At 48.7% G+C, this 20,630-nt stretch overlaps 1 protein-coding gene across 4 annotated transcripts in view; it reads right to left on the bottom strand.

The window, feature by feature from the left end:
- Window positions 1–20,630, bottom strand: part of STXBP4 (syntaxin binding protein 4) — a 190,140-nt gene that overhangs the window by 134,420 nt on the left and 35,090 nt on the right. For all 4 annotated transcript variants that reach the window (XR_011025330.1, XM_068263627.1, XM_068263625.1 and 1 more), the window contains exons 4-8: window positions 15,145–15,251; window positions 13,395–13,524; window positions 11,176–11,251; window positions 9,122–9,201; window positions 1,280–1,376 (exon numbers count right to left, since the gene is read on the bottom strand). Coding sequence is in view for 3 of the 4 variants with exons in the window: in XM_068263627.1 (XP_068119728.1) it covers window positions 1,280–1,376; window positions 9,122–9,201; window positions 11,176–11,251; window positions 13,395–13,524; window positions 15,145–15,251 (490 nt within the window). In the remaining variant the exon portion in view is untranslated. The remainder of the gene's footprint in view (window positions 1–1,279; window positions 1,377–9,121; window positions 9,202–11,175; window positions 11,252–13,394; window positions 13,525–15,144; window positions 15,252–20,630) is intronic.

Raw genomic sequence — 20,630 nt, 5'->3', positions numbered from 1 at the left:
CCCATACATTGTCTGATCTGTCTCTTGGTCGATCTGCCCATACATCGTCTGATCTGTCTCTTGGTCTATCTGCCCATACATCGTCTGATCTGTCTCTTGGTCTATCTGCCCATACATCGTCTGATCTGTCTCTTGGTCGATCTGCCCATACATCGTCTGATCTGTCTCTTGGTCTATCTGCCCATACATCGTCTGATCTGTCTCTTGGTCGATCTGCCCATACATCGTCTGATCTGTCTCTTGGTCTATCTGCCCATACATCGTCTGATCTGTCTCTTGGTCGATCTGCCCATACATTGTCTGATCTGTCTCTTGGTCGATCTACCCATACATTGTCTGATCTGTCTCTTGGTCGATCTACCCATACATCTTCTGATCTGTCTCTTGGTCGATCTGCCCATACATCGTCTGATCTGTCTCTTGGTCGATCTGCCCATACATCGTCTGATCTGTCTCTTGGTCGATCTGCCCATACATCGTCTGATCTGTCTCCTGGTCGATCTGCCCATACATCGTCTGATCTGTCTCTTGGTCTATCTGCCCATACATCGTCTGATCTGTCTCTTGGTCGATCTGCCCATACATTGTCTGATCTGTCTCTTGGTCGATCTGCCCATACATCGTCTGATCTGTCTCTTGGTCGATCTGCCCATACATTGTCTGATCTGTCTCTTGGTCGATCTGCCCATACATCGTCTGATCTGTCTCTTGGTCTATCTGCCCATACATCGTCTGATCTGTCTCTTGGTCTATCTGCCCATACATCGTCTGATCTGTCTCTTGGTCGATCTGCCCATACATCGTCTGATCTGTCTCTTGGTCTATCTGCCCATACATCGTCTGATCTGTCTCTTGGTCGATCTGCCCATACATCGTCTGATCTGTCTCTTGGTCTATCTGCCCATACATTGTCTGATCTGTCTCTTGGTCGATCTGCCCATACATTGTCTGATCTGTCTCTTGGTCGATCTACCCATACATCGTCTGATCTGTCTCTTGGATATGAAGGAGTCCGCACACAGGCTTGAAGGAACAACAAGTGCAGAAATGTATTGTCCCACCACATACACGTGCAATCAATGTCAGATCTGCAAGGCCGACGACTGTTTCGGGGGCCGCTCAAGGTCCCCTTTGTCAAGGCAAGGAGCAGAAAGATCTGTCTCTAGGTCAATCTGCCCATACATCATTTGAAGTGTGGGCACCTTTAGCGCTCCACATGCCAATATGCTCCACACATGGTAAATATTGAGTGATAATGCAGTTCATAGAAATATATCACCTCCATAAGACACTGTTCCACTGCCGTCCACCTGTAGCTGGGATCGTAATAAATGCTTCTGATCTTCTGTTGGGCTTATGCCAAGAAACATAAGTGCCTACATGAATTATACAATCAATCAATCACTACAAACACAATTTGCTGAGGACACTTGCTGCAAGAGAAGCTACCAGTAAAGAGTGCTTTCTAAATGTAAATACCGTGTTAAACTATAGCATTGGCAGACAATATTTATATATGGAATGTAAAATACACATGTGCTAACCTTTGACATCCAGCTGAAAAACTGTTAAAGGGACACTTAAAGGGAACCTAAACCGAGAGGGATGTGGATATTTCCTTTTAAACAATACCAGTTGCCTGGCAGTCCTGCTGACCTCTGTGGCTGCAGCAGTGGCTGAATCTCACACCTGAAACAAGCATGCAGCTAATCCAGTCTGACGTCAGTCAGAGCACCTGATCTGCATGCTTGTTCAGGGGCTGTGGCTGAAAGTATTAGAGACACAGAATCAGCAGGAGAGTCAGGCAACTGGTATTATTTTAAAAGGGAAAATCCATATCCTTCTCAGTTTAGGTTCCCTAGAGACACTGAAGCGAAAAAAAAATTATGATTTGTATGTGTAGTACAGCTAAGAAATAAAACATTAAGATCAGATACATCAGTCTAATTGTTTCCAGTACAGGAAGAGTTGAGAAACTCCAGTTGTTATCTCTATGCAAACAAGCCATTAAGCTCTCCGACTAAGTTAGTCGTGGAGAGGGTTGTTATCTGACTTTTATTATCTCAACTGTAAGTGAACAGTCTGCTCTGAAAGACTCATTTTGAATGCTGAGTGTTGTGTAATCTGCACAGATTATAGAATGATGCAATGTTAGAAAAAACACTATATACCTAAAAATAAAAGTATGAGAATATTTTCTTTGCTGCTAATCTTCTAGTAATTATTCATAGTACACATTCAATTCACTATATCATATTTTTTTTTTCGCTTCAGTGTCTCTTTAAGCCAGGGGGAAAAAAAATCAGTTTTACTCACCTGGGACTTCTACTAGCCCCCTGCAGCCATCCTGTGCCCTCACAGTCACTCACAGATCCTCCAGTCCCCCACCGCCATCTACTTTCTATTTGCAGACAGGCCTGGCCTCGCGTCTCCTTCAACGCGTTCCCATCCGCAGTAGTACTATTGCGGACGGGAACGTGTAGAAGGAGATGCGTGGCCAGGCCTGCACAGGCGCAGTGAGCCTGTCAGCCGAAAATAAAACCAGCTGGCGGCGGGGCACAGGAGGATCCGCGAGTGACTGAGAGGGCACAGGGCGGCTGCAAGGGGCTGGTAGAAGCGTCAGGTGAGTAAAACTGATTTTTTTTTTCTAGCTTAAAGAGACTCACAGATGAATAAAAAAAAAAAAGAATCGATACTTAACCGGGACTCCCTCCCGCCCCATAAACACGTCTCTCTCAGTCCCACGTAGTCCTCCCACGGGAGGTCTGCGCATGCGCAGTAGACCCTGACTGGCATCGACTGAACGTGATAACGGGGCTGATCGTGGGCTGAACGGCAGGCCGTGGGAGGATGGCGTGGGACTTAGAGAGACGTGTTTATGGGGCGGGAAAAAGCCCCGGGTAAGTATCGATTCTTCTTTTTTATTCATCTTTAAAAAGAAACTCCGACCAAGAATTAAACTTTATCCCAATCAGTAGCTGATACCACCTTTTACATGAGAAATCTATTCCTTTTGACAAACAGACCATCAGGGGGCGCTGTATTACTGATATTGTGGTGAAACCCCTCCCACAAGAAACTCTAAGTACGTACTATTGGCAGTTTCCTGTCTGTGAACCTTGCTGCATTGTGGGAAATAGCCGTTTACAGCTGCTTCCAACTGCCAAAAAAAAAAAAAAACCATGCAGCAGCTAAATCACCTGCCAACAGTAAAAATGTCACCATGTTATAAATGTCAGAATGTAAATCAGGGAGAGGAAAGAGTTTACAATGGGCAAACACTGACTAAATAATTTATACATAATTATTGTAAAAATGAAGCACTTTTTTATTACATTATTTTCACTGGAGTTCCTCTTTAAGTCTCTCTAGGTATCCCTTTAAGGTGGCCACCCACCATACAATTAAAAGATCCAATTTTTCACCAATTCGATAATTTCTATTGGTTGCCCCCCCAAAAAACGAGAGCTTTTGTTTTCGATTGATAAATCCGATCGAATTTCCGTTTTGTTTTTTTTCAATTTTTGGAGATTTGGACATGTTGGAAATGTCACATTAACTTTATCAAGAATTGTATGGTGTGTGATGGATTGTCAATTACTTGATGTACAGTTCCAATCAATTTTTTCAGAACTTTCAATTATTTGGGTGGGGTTAGTAGGGAGAGCAAAGCGCTCGGCCGAGTCAATCTGTCGCGCTGATTGCTGGCCAAGGCATCAGGCTGCTGTACACAGGCTAGATTAGTCTAGCACAGGGGTAGGGAACCTATGGCTCGGGAGCCAGATGTGGCTCTTCTGATGGCTACATCTGGCTCACACCTTAAGGGGTTGATTCACTAAGCAACACTGCTCAAGCAGCGCAGCTTCGAGTGACAGCGCAAGTACAATTTTCAAAGTAGGCACGCTACTGCTGTAGCATGCACTACGAACTACTCGCGCTCCCCCCAAAACTAACGCCCGCTCCAACTGTCCCACCCTGGACCATGTCAGGTCCAGTGACTTTGTAGGACGAGATCTCCGCACTTTGAATGGCCCAATAGGCTGTCTGTCACTTGACAGGCAGCCTATTGGCCCAAAGTGCGGGGATCTCGTCCTATGAAACGAATCAACCCCCAAGTTAGCTAGCTAATTGTACAAGCGGTTAGTCTGTATTTCTCCTGTCTGGCTCTCTGGGAAATTGCTGATGTTGCTGAAACCCAAGAGAAGCTGAAGACGTGTCTGATACTTCCGCTGCCAGGCGGATCAACAGTACACACATCACCATAGCAACAGGGACGTGAGATATTGTATGGCTCTCAGGGAAATTTTAAAATACGTGGCATTTATAGCTCTCTTAGCTAAAAAGGTTCCTGACCCCTGGTTTAGCATGAGTTCAAAGTTTAGTTCTATACAGAAATGGCACGGTGCACAGTCAGCAGACACAGGGTAGCCAATCAGGCTACACTTCCTCCTGCAGCCCCCCCCCCCCTTATAAAAGGCAGGCAGCCGCAGCCTTTTCACTCACTCGTGTGGTTGCAGTAATTAGAGAAGGGAGAGAACCTGCTGTAGACATAGGGAAAGCTTAGTTAGGATCTTGTTAGGTTTGTTAGCTTGCTCCTTGCTGATACTTATTGTTAAAAAGCACCCCTCAACAGCTCTTTTGAGAGCTAATGTTGTTCTTGTGATCTATTTTTTTTTTGTGTGTGTGTCCCACAGACACTTGCGTTGCATATACAGCCCTGTCAGTCAGTCGCAGCTGGCCCTTGGCCTCTTGGTAATTCCTACTGTGCCACTGCCAGGCCCAGCACATTTAGTGACTACCTGTGTGTGTGATAGCTGCACATTTGTAATACCAATCACTGCATACCTACCTGTTCAGTGCACCTACCTACGTGAGCGCACACGCAGTGTTATATTATATACTAGTCACTGCACCTGTTCACAGAACCTGTGTGTGTGACAGCTGCACATTTGTAATACTAGTCATTGCATAATTGTTCACTTGTTCACAGTACCTGTGTGACCGCACGCTGTTTAATATACCAGTCCGTGCATACCGGTTAACTGCACCTGTGTGACAGCTGCACATTGTATTGTAATATCAGTCACTGCATACCTTTCACTGCACCTGTGTGACTGCACATTGTATTAGTCAAGTCAGTGCATACCTTTCACTTCATCCCCACCGATATGGACAGACCCAGAGGCAGGCCACATGACAGGTCTGTTCGAGGTCGTGCTGACGTGATTTTGTGTGGCCCAGGACCAAAGTATAGTGCTCAGAAAAAGGCACGTCCCATCAACTTCCAAGATTGTCAGGACGTGGTTGACTATTTAAAACAGAACACCTCATCTTCAGCAGCCACCAGCACTACTAGAAGCACCACATCCGCTGCAGTTGACACTTCACAGGAGTTATTTGGTGGGAAATTCACTGATTCACAGCCATTATTGTTACAACAAGATAAAGGCGCTAAGCAAGTTACACCACCTCATATGTCTGAGTTAGGCGACACTATAGACGCAAGATGTGAGGAGGAGGATGATCAAGTACCTGCTGTTGGTGCAGTTTTGGAGGTGTCTGATGCAAGTGAAGCTGGAGAGGAGGATTATGATGATTATGATGATACGGATGTCACGTGGGTTCCCAATGAGGAGATAAACAGAGGGACAGTTCAGAGCGGGAGTTAGAGAGGAGTAGGAGGAGACAAGTTCCTGAACGAAGCAGGGGGAGCTCGTCGTCAGAAACAGCTGGTGGCAGTGTCCGGCGCCATGTATCGCCACCTATGGAAAGCCAGCCAACATGCCCTTCAACGTCAGCTGCTGACGCCACCATAGTGCCCACACCCCTTGGCTCAGAGGTGTGGACATTTTTTTCTGTCTGCCTCAGATCAGAGCAATGCCATCTGTTCTCTCTGCCGCCAAAAATTGAGCCGTGGAAAGGCCAACACCCGCGTAGGGACAACTGCCTTACAAAGGCACATGGAGAAAAAACACAAACTGCAATGGCAAGACCACCTGAAAAGCAGCACACAGCAGCAAAGCCACCCTCCTTCTCCTCTTCCTCCTTCAGGTGCATCATCTTCAGCCGCTTTCTCCCTTGCACCTTCACAATCACAGCCACCCTCCTCCACTCCGCCTCTCACCTTGAGCGGTTCCTGCTCCTCTGCCCACAGCAGCAGCCAGGTGTCAGTGAGGAAAATTTTTGAGTGGAAGAAGACAATGTCTGCCAGTCACCCCCTTGCCCGGCGTCTGACAGCTGGCTTGGTGGAACTGTTAGCTTGCCAGCTGTTACCATACCAGCTGGTGGACTCTGAGGCCTTCCGAAAATTTGTGGCCATTGAGACGCCGCAGTGGAAGATACCAGGCCGCAATTATTTAACCCAAAAGGTGATACCCAAACTGTACCATGAAGTTGAAAGGCAAGTGGTGTCATCTCTGGCACACAGCGTTGGGTCAAGGGTCCATCTGACCACGGATGCCTGGTCTGCCAAGCACGGTCAGGGCAGGTACATTACTTACACAGCCGATTGGGTCAACCTGGTGACTGCTGGCAAGCAGGGAGTAAGTGGCTGTGCAGCGGACCTAGTTGTGACACCTCCACAGCTTGCAGGCAGGCCTCCTACTCCTCCTGCTACATCCTCTTCGCTGTCATCGTCCTCCTCCTCCTTGGCTGAGTGGCAGTTCAACTCTACTGGTGCTGCGATCTCCTCTCCAGCTACACAGCCCCAGCTCCCCAGGGCCTATGCTGCATGCCAGGTACGACGGTGTCACGCCATCTTAGACATGTCTTGCCTCAAAGCGGAGAGTCACACTGGAGCAGCTCTCCTGGCTTCTCTTAACAGGTGGATCAGTGGCTGACCCCGCACCAACTGGAGATCGGCAACGTGGTGTGTGACAACGCCAGCAATTTCATTTCGGCTTTGAATTTGGGAACGTTTACACATGTACCCTGCATAGCACATGTGCTGAATCTAATAATTCAGAGATTTGTGTGTAAGTACCCAGGCTTACAGGACGTCCTGAAGCTGTCCAGGAAGTTGTGTGGGCATTTCAGGCGGTCTTATACGGCCATGGCACACTTGGCCGATATTCAGCAGATAAAAAACTTGCCGGTGAGACGCTTGATTTGCGATAGCCCGACTCGCTGGAATTCAACCCTCCTTATGTTTAACCGCCTGCTACAACAGGAGAAAGCCGTCAACCAGTATCTCTACAACTACAGTATGACACACTCTGGGAAAATGGGGATGTTCTGGCCGAAGTACTGGACACTCATGCGAAATGCCTGCAGGCTCATGCGGCCGTTTGAGGAGGTGACAAACCTGGTGAGTAGCAGTGAAGGCGCCATCAGCGACTTGATCCCATATGCTTTCTTCCTGGAGCGTGCCGTGCGTAGAGTGGTGGATCAAGCTGTGGAGGAGTGTGAACAGGAACAGTTACAGGAACAAGAGGAAGAGTCGTGGGATCAATTGTCTGAACCAGATGTTTCCTCAACACCTGCGGCAGAACAGAGGAGGGGGGAGGAGGAGGAAGAGTCGTGTGGGGAAGAGGAGTCAGATGATGAGGAAGGTTTTTTTTTGGAGGAGGCAGAAGAACAACCGTAGCAGGCGTTGCAGGGGGCTTGTGCTGCTCAACTTTCCCGTGGTAATGTTCGTGGCTGGGGCGAGGAGGAGAACTTACCTGACATCACTGAGGAGGAGCATGAGGAGAAGGATAGTACGTCTGCATCCAAATTTGTGCAAATGGCGTCTTTCATGCTGTCCAGCCTGTTGAGGGACCCCCGTATAAAAAAACTCAAGGGGAATGAGCTGTACTAGGTGCCCGTGCTACTAGGCCTTTGGTATAAGCACAAAGTGGCGGAGAGGTTTCCAAATCACCAGAAGGGAGAAAGGATGCAGCACTCGCAGAACAAGCTGGCAACTATGGTTTACAGTGCGTTTAAGGGTGATGTCACAGCACAACGGAATAAAAGGTACCATTGCCAGTAATCCTTCTCCCATGTCCACGCAGGCAAGGACAGGACGCTCTAGTGATCTCATGGTGATGTCAGACATGTGGACATTCTTTAGTCCAATGCCTCGCCTTAGCCCTACCGGATCTACCCTCCACCAACGCCTTGACTGGCAGGTAACAGACTACCTGGCCTTAAGTGTGGATGTAGACACTGTGAGCAGCGATGAACCCCTGGACTACTGGGTGCGCAGGCTTGACCTGTGGCCAGCGCTGTCAGAGTTTGCCATCCAACTTCTGTCTTGCCCTGCCTCAAGCATCCTGTCAGAAAGGACCTTCAGTGCAGCTGGAGGCATTGTCACTGAGAAGAGAAGTCGCCTAGGTCACAAAAGTGTTCAGTACCTCGCCTTTATCAAAAGGAATGAGGCATGGATCCCGGAGGGCTACTGCCCGCCCGAAGACTAAGTCAGTGCCCACACACAGCATCTTTGCCTGCACGCCGTGTGACTGGCTGCCTGCCCCAAGACTGAGTCGCTCCCCACACAGCATCTCTGCCTGCAGGCCACTTGACTGCCTTCTCCGCCACCACCAACAGGGTCCAGGACTCCAGGCAGATTCTGTAAACTTTAAGGCCGCTGGTGCGTGTACATGCCTGCCTTTCTGGTGCGTGTACACGCCTGCCTAATTTTTCTAGCTGCACTGCAGCTGCAACAACAAAACAAAAGGCATGTGCATGTGTCAATTCCCCTTCGTGATCGTTACCTTGCCGCGGTGAAGGGGCTTGCGTATCACAATGAAGCTACGACGGCTATATGAGTGTATACACATGCAAGATGTTTTAAAGCACTTTAGGCCTCCAATTTAGCATTCAATGTGATTTCTGCCCTTAAAACGCTGCTTTGCGTCAAATCCAGATTTTTCCCCGGGACTTTTGGCGTCTATCCCACTCCGCCATGCAAAAACTCAGATGTTAGACCCCTTGAAACATCTTTTCCATCACTTTTCTGGCCAGCAGGAATGTTTGTAGTTTTCAAAGTTCACCCCCCCATTGAAGTCTATTGCGGTTCGCGAAAGTTTGCACGAACCGAACTTTTGCGGAAGTTTGCGTTCGAGGTTCGCGAACCGAAAATCAGATGTTCGAGCCACCTCTAACTGAGACCATCAGAGCTCTGTCTTTAAAGCAGCCTTACCATTTCTAGCGTCTCCACTCGGAGCCGGGCTTCAGCAGTGAGCGGTGTCAACCTTTCTCGGCTGGGTCTCTGGAGGAGAGCTGTAAACACAAGTTACAGGGTGTGAGCCAATCACTGAGGTTTATGGAACACTGCAACGCCCACAACTACAATTCACCCTAACAGCTCACTATGGCGTTCATTCACTAAACGTATCTGAAGTTTTATCACACCTTACTTATTAACTCACATTTTATCTCTTCATAACTGAAGCTCCATACACATGCTTGTTCAATGTCAGCTGAGGCAGCTAATAACTATGGCCTTGGCCGATAATCCGGTGTGTGTACAGTAGCCCCCGACTGCCGCCCTGCAAGCAATCCCCTTGCAATTGTCCGAGCGATGGCCGACTCCACCATGCATGTCAAACTCTGGGCCACGGGCCAAATCTAGCCCTCAGAGCAATTTAATTTGGCTATTTAATTTCCCCACTTTGCATTATGCCCACTGTAAATCACCAGGGAAGCTACATTGGAGTTGGAGCCCTAGGACTCCAGGGAAACCATATGAGGGAGGGAGGTGGAAAGCACTAAACACTAGGGAACTGTATAAGGGAGGGAGGAGGACCACTAGACACCAGGGAACTGTATAGGGGAGGGTGAGGGCCACCAGAGAACGGGGAACTGTATAGGGCAGGCATGGGCAAACTTGGCCCTCCAGCTGTTGAGGAACTACAAGTCCCACAATGCATTGCAGGAGTCTGACAGCCACAGCCATGACTCATAAAGGCAAATGCATTGTGGGATTTGTAGTTCCTGAACAGCTGGAGGGCCAAGTTTGCCCATGCCTGGTATAGAGAAGGAGGAGGACCACTAGACACTGGGGAACTGCATAGGGGTTGGAGGGGAGGATTAAGACACCAGGGAACTTTATAAGGGAGGGGGGGGGGGGGGGGTGATTAGACATAGATGTTGACCCACGACTTGGTCCCAGTATTCAGTTTAAGCCCACTTTATATTTAAGTTTGACAACCCTGACCTAGTATAGCTGGAAAATCATTGCATACAAAATGGATGCATGGTACGAAAATATGCAGCAAGCTGGAATTCTTTTTTTTTTTTTTTCTTTTACAGATGGGAAGACTACAAAAAAGACACTCAATGGAAACCAGTCAGTCTAAATTAAAGGGCAACTGAAGTGAGAGGGATATGGAGGCTGCACTAAACAATACCAGTTGCCTGGCAGCCCCGCTGATCTCTTGGGCTGTAGTAGTGTCTGAATTACACCAGAAACAAGCATGCAGCTAATCTTGTCAGATCTGACAATAATGTCAGACGCATCTGATCTGTTGCATGCTTGTTCAGGGGCTACAGCTAAAACTATTAGCGGCAGAGGACCACCAGGACAGCCAGGCAACTGGTATTGCTTAAAAGGAAATAAATATGGCAGCCTCCATATACCGCTCACTACAGTTGTCCTTTAACGTTTCGGAGCAAAAATGTAACTGCGTTTCATGTCACCGTGATTCCCTCTTCCCCTCATGCTGTCTGGAGCCGACGACATTTAAAAAAGAGTTTTTCGTTCCACTTTAAGTGCAAATCGCACTTTATCTAGAAATGAAGGTATTCCAGCAGTCAGTGCAGAATGTTTTCTACTGCCCCACCCCATCACCCGCTCCTTCCCCGCACTAAAGAGGCGAAAAAGGAAAAAAGCAATCTACTTGAGCAGGGCATTAAATTGAAAGCACGCTGCCTCCATGGTAACATAATCTGGCTCGATTCTGCAGATGTGCGTTCATTATGTGTCTTCCGCGAGATCTATTGATTACCCCGACCCTCCGAGGAGCGGCGGCCGTCTCTTCCCAGTCATTTCTGCGCTCGCGCTTCGTAAGAGGTCTTGTGGAGGGGCCTTATCAGAGGAACTGGCTGACATTTCATTCACATGCCTTTTATCCACTCCTTGTGAAGAGGCGCCCGTGCCTTTTGTGCAGCGCATAAAAGCTGCATTAACGGCGCCACTTTCCACAAAGGTGGGAGCGGAATTAGAGGTGCGAAAATAGCGCAGGGGTCGCTTACCTGACTCAGGCTTGTCCACGAGGCTTCGATCCCAGGGGCTGATGAGGCGCGGCTCTTCGGTGCGCCCATCCTGACTCTGTCCAAGTAAAAACAGAAGAGAAGGGTGACAAAGCCACACGGAGGAAATGCAGGGAGACTCATCAGGGAAACGAAGGGTGGGGTGGAAGCTCCCCAAAATATATGGGTGTTAAAACTTTAAAATATAACACATTGAAGCACCTACACTCTACTCCTTAGGCTGGTAAGGCATTTTTTTTGTATTGACCCGAGGAAGCAGGCCATGACCAGCGAAACGCGTTGTCAATGTTTTAATAAAAATATTTTTCAAGTTGAACTGGTGTCTGTATCTTCTGGAAAGGTAAGCGATCACCTCTCGTTTACACATTATGTTTTAACACCCATATTTTTTGGGCGCCTCCACCCCACCCTTGTATCAGTCAGACCTATTTTGCTTTATAAACACGACAAATAAATAAATGTATTGAACTACAGGAGAGCGACCATCCAGTAGGTCCGGCAGGACCTGGAGCACTGATCGGAGGATAGTAAATTCCTTGCAGGCTTATATAGTGGGTTGCAGGAACTGCAGCCCACCTTTGTAAGTATATAAATCATATATGCTTTTGTACCCCTATATCTAACGATACTGCACCATTGGGCTCCTGGATTCTATCTATTTCTTGTTTAGGTGTTCTTGGTCCCTACAAGGACAAACAAAACCCTTCATCAGGGAAAACGCAGGGACGCTCGTCAGGGAAAACGCAGGGACGCTCGTCAGGGAAAACGCAGGGACGCTCGTCAGGGAAAACGCAGGGACGCTCGTCAGGGGAAACGCAGGGACACTCGTCAGGGGAAACGCAGGGACACTCGTCAGGGGAAACGCAGGGACACTCGTCAGGGGAAACGCAGGGACACTCGTCAGGGGAAACGCAGGGACACTCGTCAGGGGAAACGCAGGGACACTCGTCAGGGGAAACGCAGGGACACTCGTCAGGGGAAACGCAGGGACACTCGTCAGGGGAAACGCAGGGAGACTCGTCAGGGGAAACGCAGGGAGACTCGTCAGGGGAAACGCAGGGAGACTCGTCAGGGGAAACGCAGGGACACTCGTCAGGGGAAACGCAGGGACACTCGTCCGGGAAAACGCAGGGACACTCGTCCGGGAAAACGCAGGGACACTCGTCCGGGAAAACGCAGGGACACTCGTCCGGGAAAACGCAGGGACACTCGTCCGGGAAAACGCAGGGACACTCGTCCGGGAAAACGCAGGGACACTCGTCCGGGAAAACGCAGGGACACTCGTCCGGGAAAACGCAGGGACACTCGTCCGGGAAAACGCAGGGACACTCGTCCGGGAAAACGCAGGGACACTCGTCCGGGAAAACGCAGGGACACTCGTCCGGGAAAACGCAGGGACACTCGTCCGGGAAAACGCAGGGACACTCGTCCGGGAAAACGCAGGGACACTCGTCCGGGAAAACGCAGGGACACTCGTCCGGGAAAACGCAGGGACACTCGTCCGGGAAAACGCAGGGACACTCGTCAGGGGAAACGCAGGGAGACTCGTCAGGGGAAACGCAGGGACACTCGTCAGGGAAAACGCAGGGACACTCGTCAGGGGAAATGCAGGGAGACTCATCAGGGGAAATGCAGGGAAACTCGTCTGGGGAAAGATCACTTAATTCAAGTCCAAGTCAGTCCGCAGGAAGGGCACCCAATGTTGGGGGTACATGATCAAGTTGGATACAAAAGGTGGGAGGATCGGGTGGGACCCTGCAAGCGGCTTACAATCTAAAGGGAGGTGGTAAGGCCGCACTAGGTACGGGTTGCATAATAGGTGCTCAGCAGAGCATTGATGAAGGGGGATAGGCTATCATGAGGAGGTGTTAAAGGATGGGGCCAGCCTAATGGGTGGAGGGAAGGGAGTTCCAGAGAGTGGGGCAGCTCTTGAGAAGTCCTGCAGGCGTGCATGGGAGTGAGAAATGTGTGGGGAGGTCAGGCGGAGGTCACTGGAGGACCGAAGGGGGAGGACTGGTACATATTTGTGGACGAGATCAGATACATAGGTCGGGCAGGTCTTGTGTATATATTTGTAGGCCCGGCACAGGTGATCCTGGAGTGGATAGGCAGCCAGTGCAGGGATTTACAGAGGGGAGTTGTGGAGGCAGAGTTCTAAAACTTTTCTAACAAGCAGCGGACAGAGTGATATACCTACTTACCTCTCCGCTGGTAGAAGAGGACCTCCTTGAGACGGGATCTCCTGATTTTTGAGTGTTCTGTGCTGGAAAATCAGAGCCTGGCGGGGGTTCTCCTGGCCTGATGAATGAAATTTCCCAGCATGCACCCTTCCTACAAGAAACAGACAAGAGACAATGTAAAGGTACTTAGCTACTGTAATTTTACTTCAGAGGAGAGCAAATAGCAAGGATTGTTACCACATCTCAGATGGCGGACTGCATGCAATAATAGCAGACGTCCACATTGACCCCAGTCAGAAGTGCAAAGCTAATTTGTTTGTGTAGATTCGTTCTGCCGACACCAAATCAACCAGGATGGAATTTATAGCCCCCCTTCACAAAGAATTGAAGATAAACTGCTTCTGCTGCAGCAAACATAAAATTGCTGCAAATTACAGTATCTCTCTTCTGTGCACAGTGCCGACATCACCAGAAAAATGGTGTTGCCCATGCAGGCAAAAACAGACAGCAGAAATTTGCCATGTGAAAGAAGTAACAGTGAAAACATGCTGTATTAACCTCTTCAGGACCCTAGTGACCAGGCTATTTTTTTTACAATTCAGGCCACTGAAGCTTTAAGGGCTCACTGAAGGGCCGTACAACTCAGCACACAAGTGATTCCCCTTCCCCCCTTTTTCTGCCCACCAACAGAGCTTTCTGTTGGTGGGCTCTGATCCCTCCTGCTGTGTTTATTTTGTATATATATTTATTTGTGAAAGGAAAACAATTATGCAATGAGTAAAAGTTTATCTCAGATCCACTTTACCTTACCTGGAGCTTATGGAGGAGAGGGATATGGAGGCTGCCATATTCATTTGCTTTTAAGCATAACCAGTTGCCTAGCAGTCCTCCTGATCCTGAGTAAGGCCTGGTGCACACCAAAAACCGCTAGCAGATCCGCAAAATGCTAGCAGATTTTGAAACGCTTTATGTTATTTTTCTGTAGCGTTTCAGCTAGCATTTTGCGGTTTTGTGAAGCGTTTTTGGTGTAGTAGATTTCTGATATTGTTACAGTAAAGCTGTTACTGAACAGCTTCTGTAACAAAAACGCCTGCAAAACCGCTCTGAACTGCAGTTTTTCAGAGCGGTTTGCGTTTTTCCTATACTTAATATTGAGGCAGAAGCGGATCCACAATCCAAAAAATGCCTCACCCCGGGAGTATGCGTTTCAGCAAAACGCCTCCCGCTCTGGTGTGAACACCCCCATTGAGATACATTGACCAAGCGTATCCGCAGCCGCTAGCGGCTGCAGAAACGCTGAAAAAGCCGCTCAGTGTGCACCAGCCCTCTCTTAGGGCCCTTTTCCACTAGCAATCGCTAGCGTTCACGCTGAACGCTAGCGATTGCTGAATCGCAATTACCGGCGATTCCCCGTTCGCGGCCGCGATTTTGCTATGCTATGCACTGCATAGCAAAATCGCGGCAAATATCGCTCCGCCGCGCGTTCGCGTTCCCCGCAAAAACGAATTGCGGTAGTGGAAATGACTTACCGCGATTCCTATGTTAAAAAGCAAACCGTAGCGATTGTAAAATCGCTAGCGGTTTGCGTTTTTGCGATTCAGTTGCGCTGGTGGAAAAGGGCCCTTAGTGTTTTGTGTGTTTGTAATTACATATAGTAGAATGCAAAAAAAAAAAAAAAAATTTGACTCTCCCCCTCCTTAGCGTACTGTAAAAAAGAATGACTGATGCACTTTAAGGTTAAAAAGACGTACACATGGATAAAATACGCTACCTTAATTTTGCTCTGTTTAATATGCTCTTGGCATCCTCGCAACACACGCCGATCAATGACTCTTTATTCACAGAGACGAGCTGGTCTCCGCAGCGCAAGCGTCCATCCTAATTAAAGGGAGACAAAGTGGAGACTATCGATGAGGAAACTCTCGACAAGCGCGGCTTAATTAAATGAAGTGCGGCGCGCGGAGAACACAGATGCCATCTAAGGTTTAAAAGCAAGCATTTAGCGAGGGGGGGGGGGGGGGAGCGAAAAAAGAAAACTAACAAATATAACTCATTATTTACAGAGCTAATAATAACTGCAAAGAGGCAGCCAGTCAGTCACAGCCATCGCTATTCATTAACGACAACAACAAATATGGTTTTATCTGTCAAATGTGGCGGCTATCTGTGTGGTGAAAAGAACGATTGTGCCGTCGGGATTGTTGCGGTTCTGTAGAGCGGTGATAAAGTGGAAGCTGTGAGCTTATGTATATATTCATTAGCTAACGTAAGAAAGAGCCAATCGCACTCTTCTGGCACTCCACCCTTAGGGCCTGTTCACACTATATGCGTTCCTAGCAGTTTTCAGGGAACGCGTACTGCTACCAAAAACGCATAGAAACGGCTCCTAATGCTTTTAAATGGGCTAGTTCACATGTATGCGTATGAGACGCATACGTTTCTCATCCGCATTGCTGCACGCAGTTCTGTGCGATACGCATAGAAACGGACGCAATGAAAGTCTATGGACGCGTATCAAAAACGCGTACTATTGCGTTTTTAGCGTCCGTTTTCCTCTGCGGTTCCCATAATTCTTTTTTTTCCCCTGGGTCACGTGTTTGTGCAAAACGCAATAGAAAACGCATTCAAACGCAAGAAAAACGCATGCGTTTTTCAACTTGCGTTTCTTTGAATTTATACGCGTTCTACAAACGCAGCAAGTATGAACAGGCCCTAAGTCAGAAGAAAGGGGGTAAGGTGTGCAGGGCTTGTCTCCGGATACCACAGAGAATAGTAGTAGTAGATCAAATGGAAGTTCGCACCACCTCCTTAGGGTAAATCTTGTTTTATTAGTATCAAAAACACATTAAAAAGAACCAATAGGCAAGACAGTCCGCTGTTTCGGGCTCCTGCCCTTCTTCATGTTGCCAGGTTCTCTATATTAATTAGCTATGCACAGTGATATACGATATAATGAATTTTATGTGTAGTACAGGTAATGAATAGAACATTAGTAGCAAAGCAAATAGTCTCATACTTTTATTTTCAGTAAGGGCCCATTCACACCTAAAAGCGCTAACCACTAGCGATTTGCGGTAGCGTTTTCCGTGTGTGATTTTTCCGCGATTTACCGTGGAAAAAAATCACTGTACAAATTTGCGTTTTTGGAGCGATCGCGATTAGCGTATCTATATATGCTAATGGTGTTCGCCGCTAAATCGCTGGAAAAATGCTGCATGCAACACATTTGCGATTAGCGATAATCGCGGAACACCCACGATTATCGCTAATTGCTCAAGTGTGAACACTGCAATACACTAATATAGCGCTAGCGTTTTTAAAAAACGCAAAGGCTTTAGCGATTTGCGGGAATCGCGCGATTCCCGCTTAGGTGTGAAAGGGCCCTTATATCGCTTTTTTTTTTCCCCCCCACAACACTGCATCATTCTGTCATATTTGCAGTTTAGAAACCACACTGTATTTTAAGCTGTAAAACGAAGCAGAAATAATGACCCTTTGAACTTTCCTGCAGTAACACCTTATCTCAAGCTGCCTCTCACTGTTTCTTAGCTGTTTAAGTGCTTCAAAAAACAGGGCTGTATTCCACCCAGTGGGTCGAATAGCTCAGAGAAGCTCTTTTGCATAGATAGCTGAAGTTTCTTAAAGTCCAGACCTCCAGAAAGTGAACTCAGCAGAACTGAAAAGGTTTGGTGTTTCTTGAACAGTTTCACAGCATTAGAACTTTGTTTTTCTTATAGAAGTCTCATTTTTAGATGCATGTTTAGCTAAGCTCCCCCCCATCAAAGAAAACTGCCCGGTCTTTTTCCCCCTGATGCTGTGCAAAGCATGATGGGATTTCCTATGCTGTTATTCACGTTGCCTAGCAACTGGGAGGGGTAATCAGCACACAGGACAGTTGGAACTGTGTCTCATGCTCCGTCACCTCCTTTCAACCAAAAAAGATGGCTGCCCTTATGAAATCACAAACCTTTGCCGGTTCTTTTAAAACAGGGTGGGTAAGAGATTATATTACCTATCTATTTTAATTACCATAACTAATGTAACTTAAAGATAGTATGTTTGTTTAGGCTGAAGTTCCTCTTTAACTCTTCCTGTACTGGAAAACAATACAAGATTCGTTTCTGTGCTTCTAATGTTCTTTTTCTTAGCTGTACTACACATACAATTTATCTTCGCTTAAGGTTTGCTTATAAAGAGGATCTGTAACGTCAAAACATCCCCTGGGGGGTACTCACCTCGGGTGGGGGAAGCCTCCGGATCCTAATGAGGGATCCCACGCCGTCCTCCGTCCCTCAGGGGTCTCACTGCAGCCCTCCGTGAAAGATGACGTCAATATTTACCTTCCCAGCTCCTGCGCAGGCGCTCTGACGGCTGTCGGCTCCGAAGTAGGCGGAAATACCCGATCGCCGTCGGGTCTGCTCTACTGCGCAGGCGCAAGTTTCCGGCGCCTGCGCAGTAGAGCGGACCCGAGTGAGATCGGGTATTTCCGTGTAGTTCGGAGCCGAAAGCAGCCACAGCACCCCCGCTGGAGCCAGCAAAGGTAAATATTGAACTGACAGTCGGGTCTGTCGCCGGCTGTTCGGAGGGCTGCAGCGAGACCCCCGTGGGACAGAGGACGGCGTGGGAAGCCTCATTAGGATCCGGAGGCTTCCCCCACCCGAGGTGAGTACCCCCCAGGGGATGTTTTTGATGTTACAGAGTCTCTTTAACCACATAACGACCGCCCCCAGCCGATGGGCGGCGGCAAAGTCTGGGCCCAAACGACCGCAATACGCCCATCGGCGGGGGCGGCTGCGGGAGTGGCTATGCGGCGATCGCGTCATTCGTGACGCGATCAGCCGCCGGGGACTGGCTCCGCCCCCCGTTCGCCGTAACCCGCCGGCCGTTCGGAAGCGCCGGCGGGTTACTGGCATCCGGATCGCCGCTGCAACAGTGTATAATAGGCTTTGTAATGTATACAAAGCCTATTATACTGGCTGCCTCCTGCCCTGGTGGTCCCAGTGTCCGAGGGACCACCAGGGCAGGCTGCAGCCACCCTAGTCTGCACCAAACACACTGATTTCCCCCCCCCCCCTGCCCCCTGATCGCCCACAGCACCCCTCAGACCCCCCCCTGCCCACCCCCCAGACCACTGTTTGCACCCAGTCACCCTCCTAATCACCCATCAATCACTCCCTGTCACTATCTGTCAACGCTATTTTTTTTTTAAGTCCCTAATCTGCCCCCTACTCCCTCCTGATCACCCCCCCACCCCTCAGATTCTCCCCAGACCCCCCCCAGACCCCCCCCCCCCGTGTACTGTATGCATCTATCCCCCCTGATCACCTGTCAATCACCTGTCAATCACCTGTCAATCACCTGTCAATCACCCGTCAATCACCCCCTGTCACTGCCACCCATCAATCAGCCCCTGATCTGCCCCTTGCGGGCAATCTGATCACCCCCCCACACCAATAGATCGCCCGCAGATCCGACATCAGATCACCTCCCAAATCCATTGTTTACATCTATTCTCTCCTCTAAACACCCACTAATTACCCATCAATCACCCCCTATCACCACCTGTCACTGTTACCCATCAGATTAGACCCTAATCTGCCCCTTGCGGGCACCCAATCACCTGCCCACACGCTCAGATTGCCCTCAGACCCCCCCCTTATCAATTCGCCCGTGCAATATTTACATCTGTTCTCCCCTGTAATAACCCACTGATTACCTGTCAATCACCCATCAATCACCCCCTGTCACTGCCACCCATCAATCACCCCCTGTCACTGCCACCCATCAATCAGCCCCTAACCTGCCCCTTGCGGGCAATCTGATCACCCACCCACACCAATAGATCGCCCGCAGATCCGACATCAGATCACCTCCCAAATCCATTGTTTACATCTATTCTCTCCTCTAAACACCCACTAATTACCCATCAATCACCCCCTATCACCACCTGTCACTGTTACCCATCAGATTAGACCCTAATCTGCCCCTTGCAGGCACCCAATCACCTGCCCACACGCTCAGATTGCCCTCAGACCCCCCCCTTATCAATTCGCCCGTGCAATATTTACATCTGTTCTCCCCTGTAATAACCCACTGATTACCTGTCAATCACCCATCAATCACCCCCTGTCACTGCCACCCATCAATCACCCCCTGTCACTGCCACCCATCAATCAGCCCCTAACCTGCCCCTTGCGGGCAATCTGATCACCCACCCACACCAATAGATCGCCCGCAGATCCGACATCAGATCACCTCCCAAATCCATTGTTTACATCTATTCTCTCCTCTAAACACCCACTAATTACCCATCAATCACCCCCTATCACCACCTGTCACTGTTACCCATCAGATTAGACCCTAATCTGCCCCTTGCGGGCACCCAATCACCCGCCCACACCTCAGAACGCCCTCAGACCCCAGCCCTGATCACCTCGCCAGTGCATTGCTTGCATCTATTTCCCCCCTCTAATCACACCTTGAGACACCCATCAATCACCTCCTGTCACCCCCTAGCACACCTACCCATCAGATCAGGCCCTAATTTGCCCCGTGTGGGCTCCTGATCACTCGGCCAAACCCTCAGATCCCCCTCAGACCCCCTTCCGATCACCTCCCCAGTGCATTGATTGCATCTATTTTCCCCTCTAACCGCCCCCTGAGACACCCATCAATCACCTCCTGTCACCCCCCTAGCACTCCTATCCATCAGATCAGGCCCAATACATCCTGTCATCTAAGAGGCCACCCTGCTTATGACCGATTCCACAAAATTTGCCCCCTCATAGACCACCTGTCATCAAAATTTGCAGATGCTTATACCCCTGAACAGTCATTTTGAGAAATTTGGTTTCCAGACTACTCACAGTTTTGGGCCCATAAAATGCCAGGGCAGTATAGGAACCCCACAAGTGACCCCATTTTAGAAAGAAGACACCCCAAGGTATTCTGTTAGGTGTATGATGAGTTCATAGAATATTTTATTTTTTGTCAAAAGTTAGCGGAAATTGGATTGTTATTGTTTTTTTCACAAAGTGTCATTTTTCACTAACTTGTGAGAAAAAATAAAATCTTCTATGAACTCACCATACCCCTAACGGAATACCTTGGGGTGTCTTCTTTCTAAAATGGGGTCACTTGTGGGGTTCCTATACTGCCCTGGCATTTTAGGGGCCCTAAACCGTGAGGAGTAGTCTAGAAAACAAATGCCTCAAAATGACCTGTGAATAGGACGTTGGGCCCCTTAGCGCACCTAGG

This window comes from Hyperolius riggenbachi, chromosome 12, assembly GCF_040937935.1.
Source record: "Hyperolius riggenbachi isolate aHypRig1 chromosome 12, aHypRig1.pri, whole genome shotgun sequence".
In the NCBI taxonomy this organism is placed as follows: domain Eukaryota; kingdom Metazoa; phylum Chordata; class Amphibia; order Anura; family Hyperoliidae; genus Hyperolius; species Hyperolius riggenbachi.
Note: the sequence above shows the minus strand (reverse complement) of the source record. Positions and strands in the feature narration are given on the sequence as shown.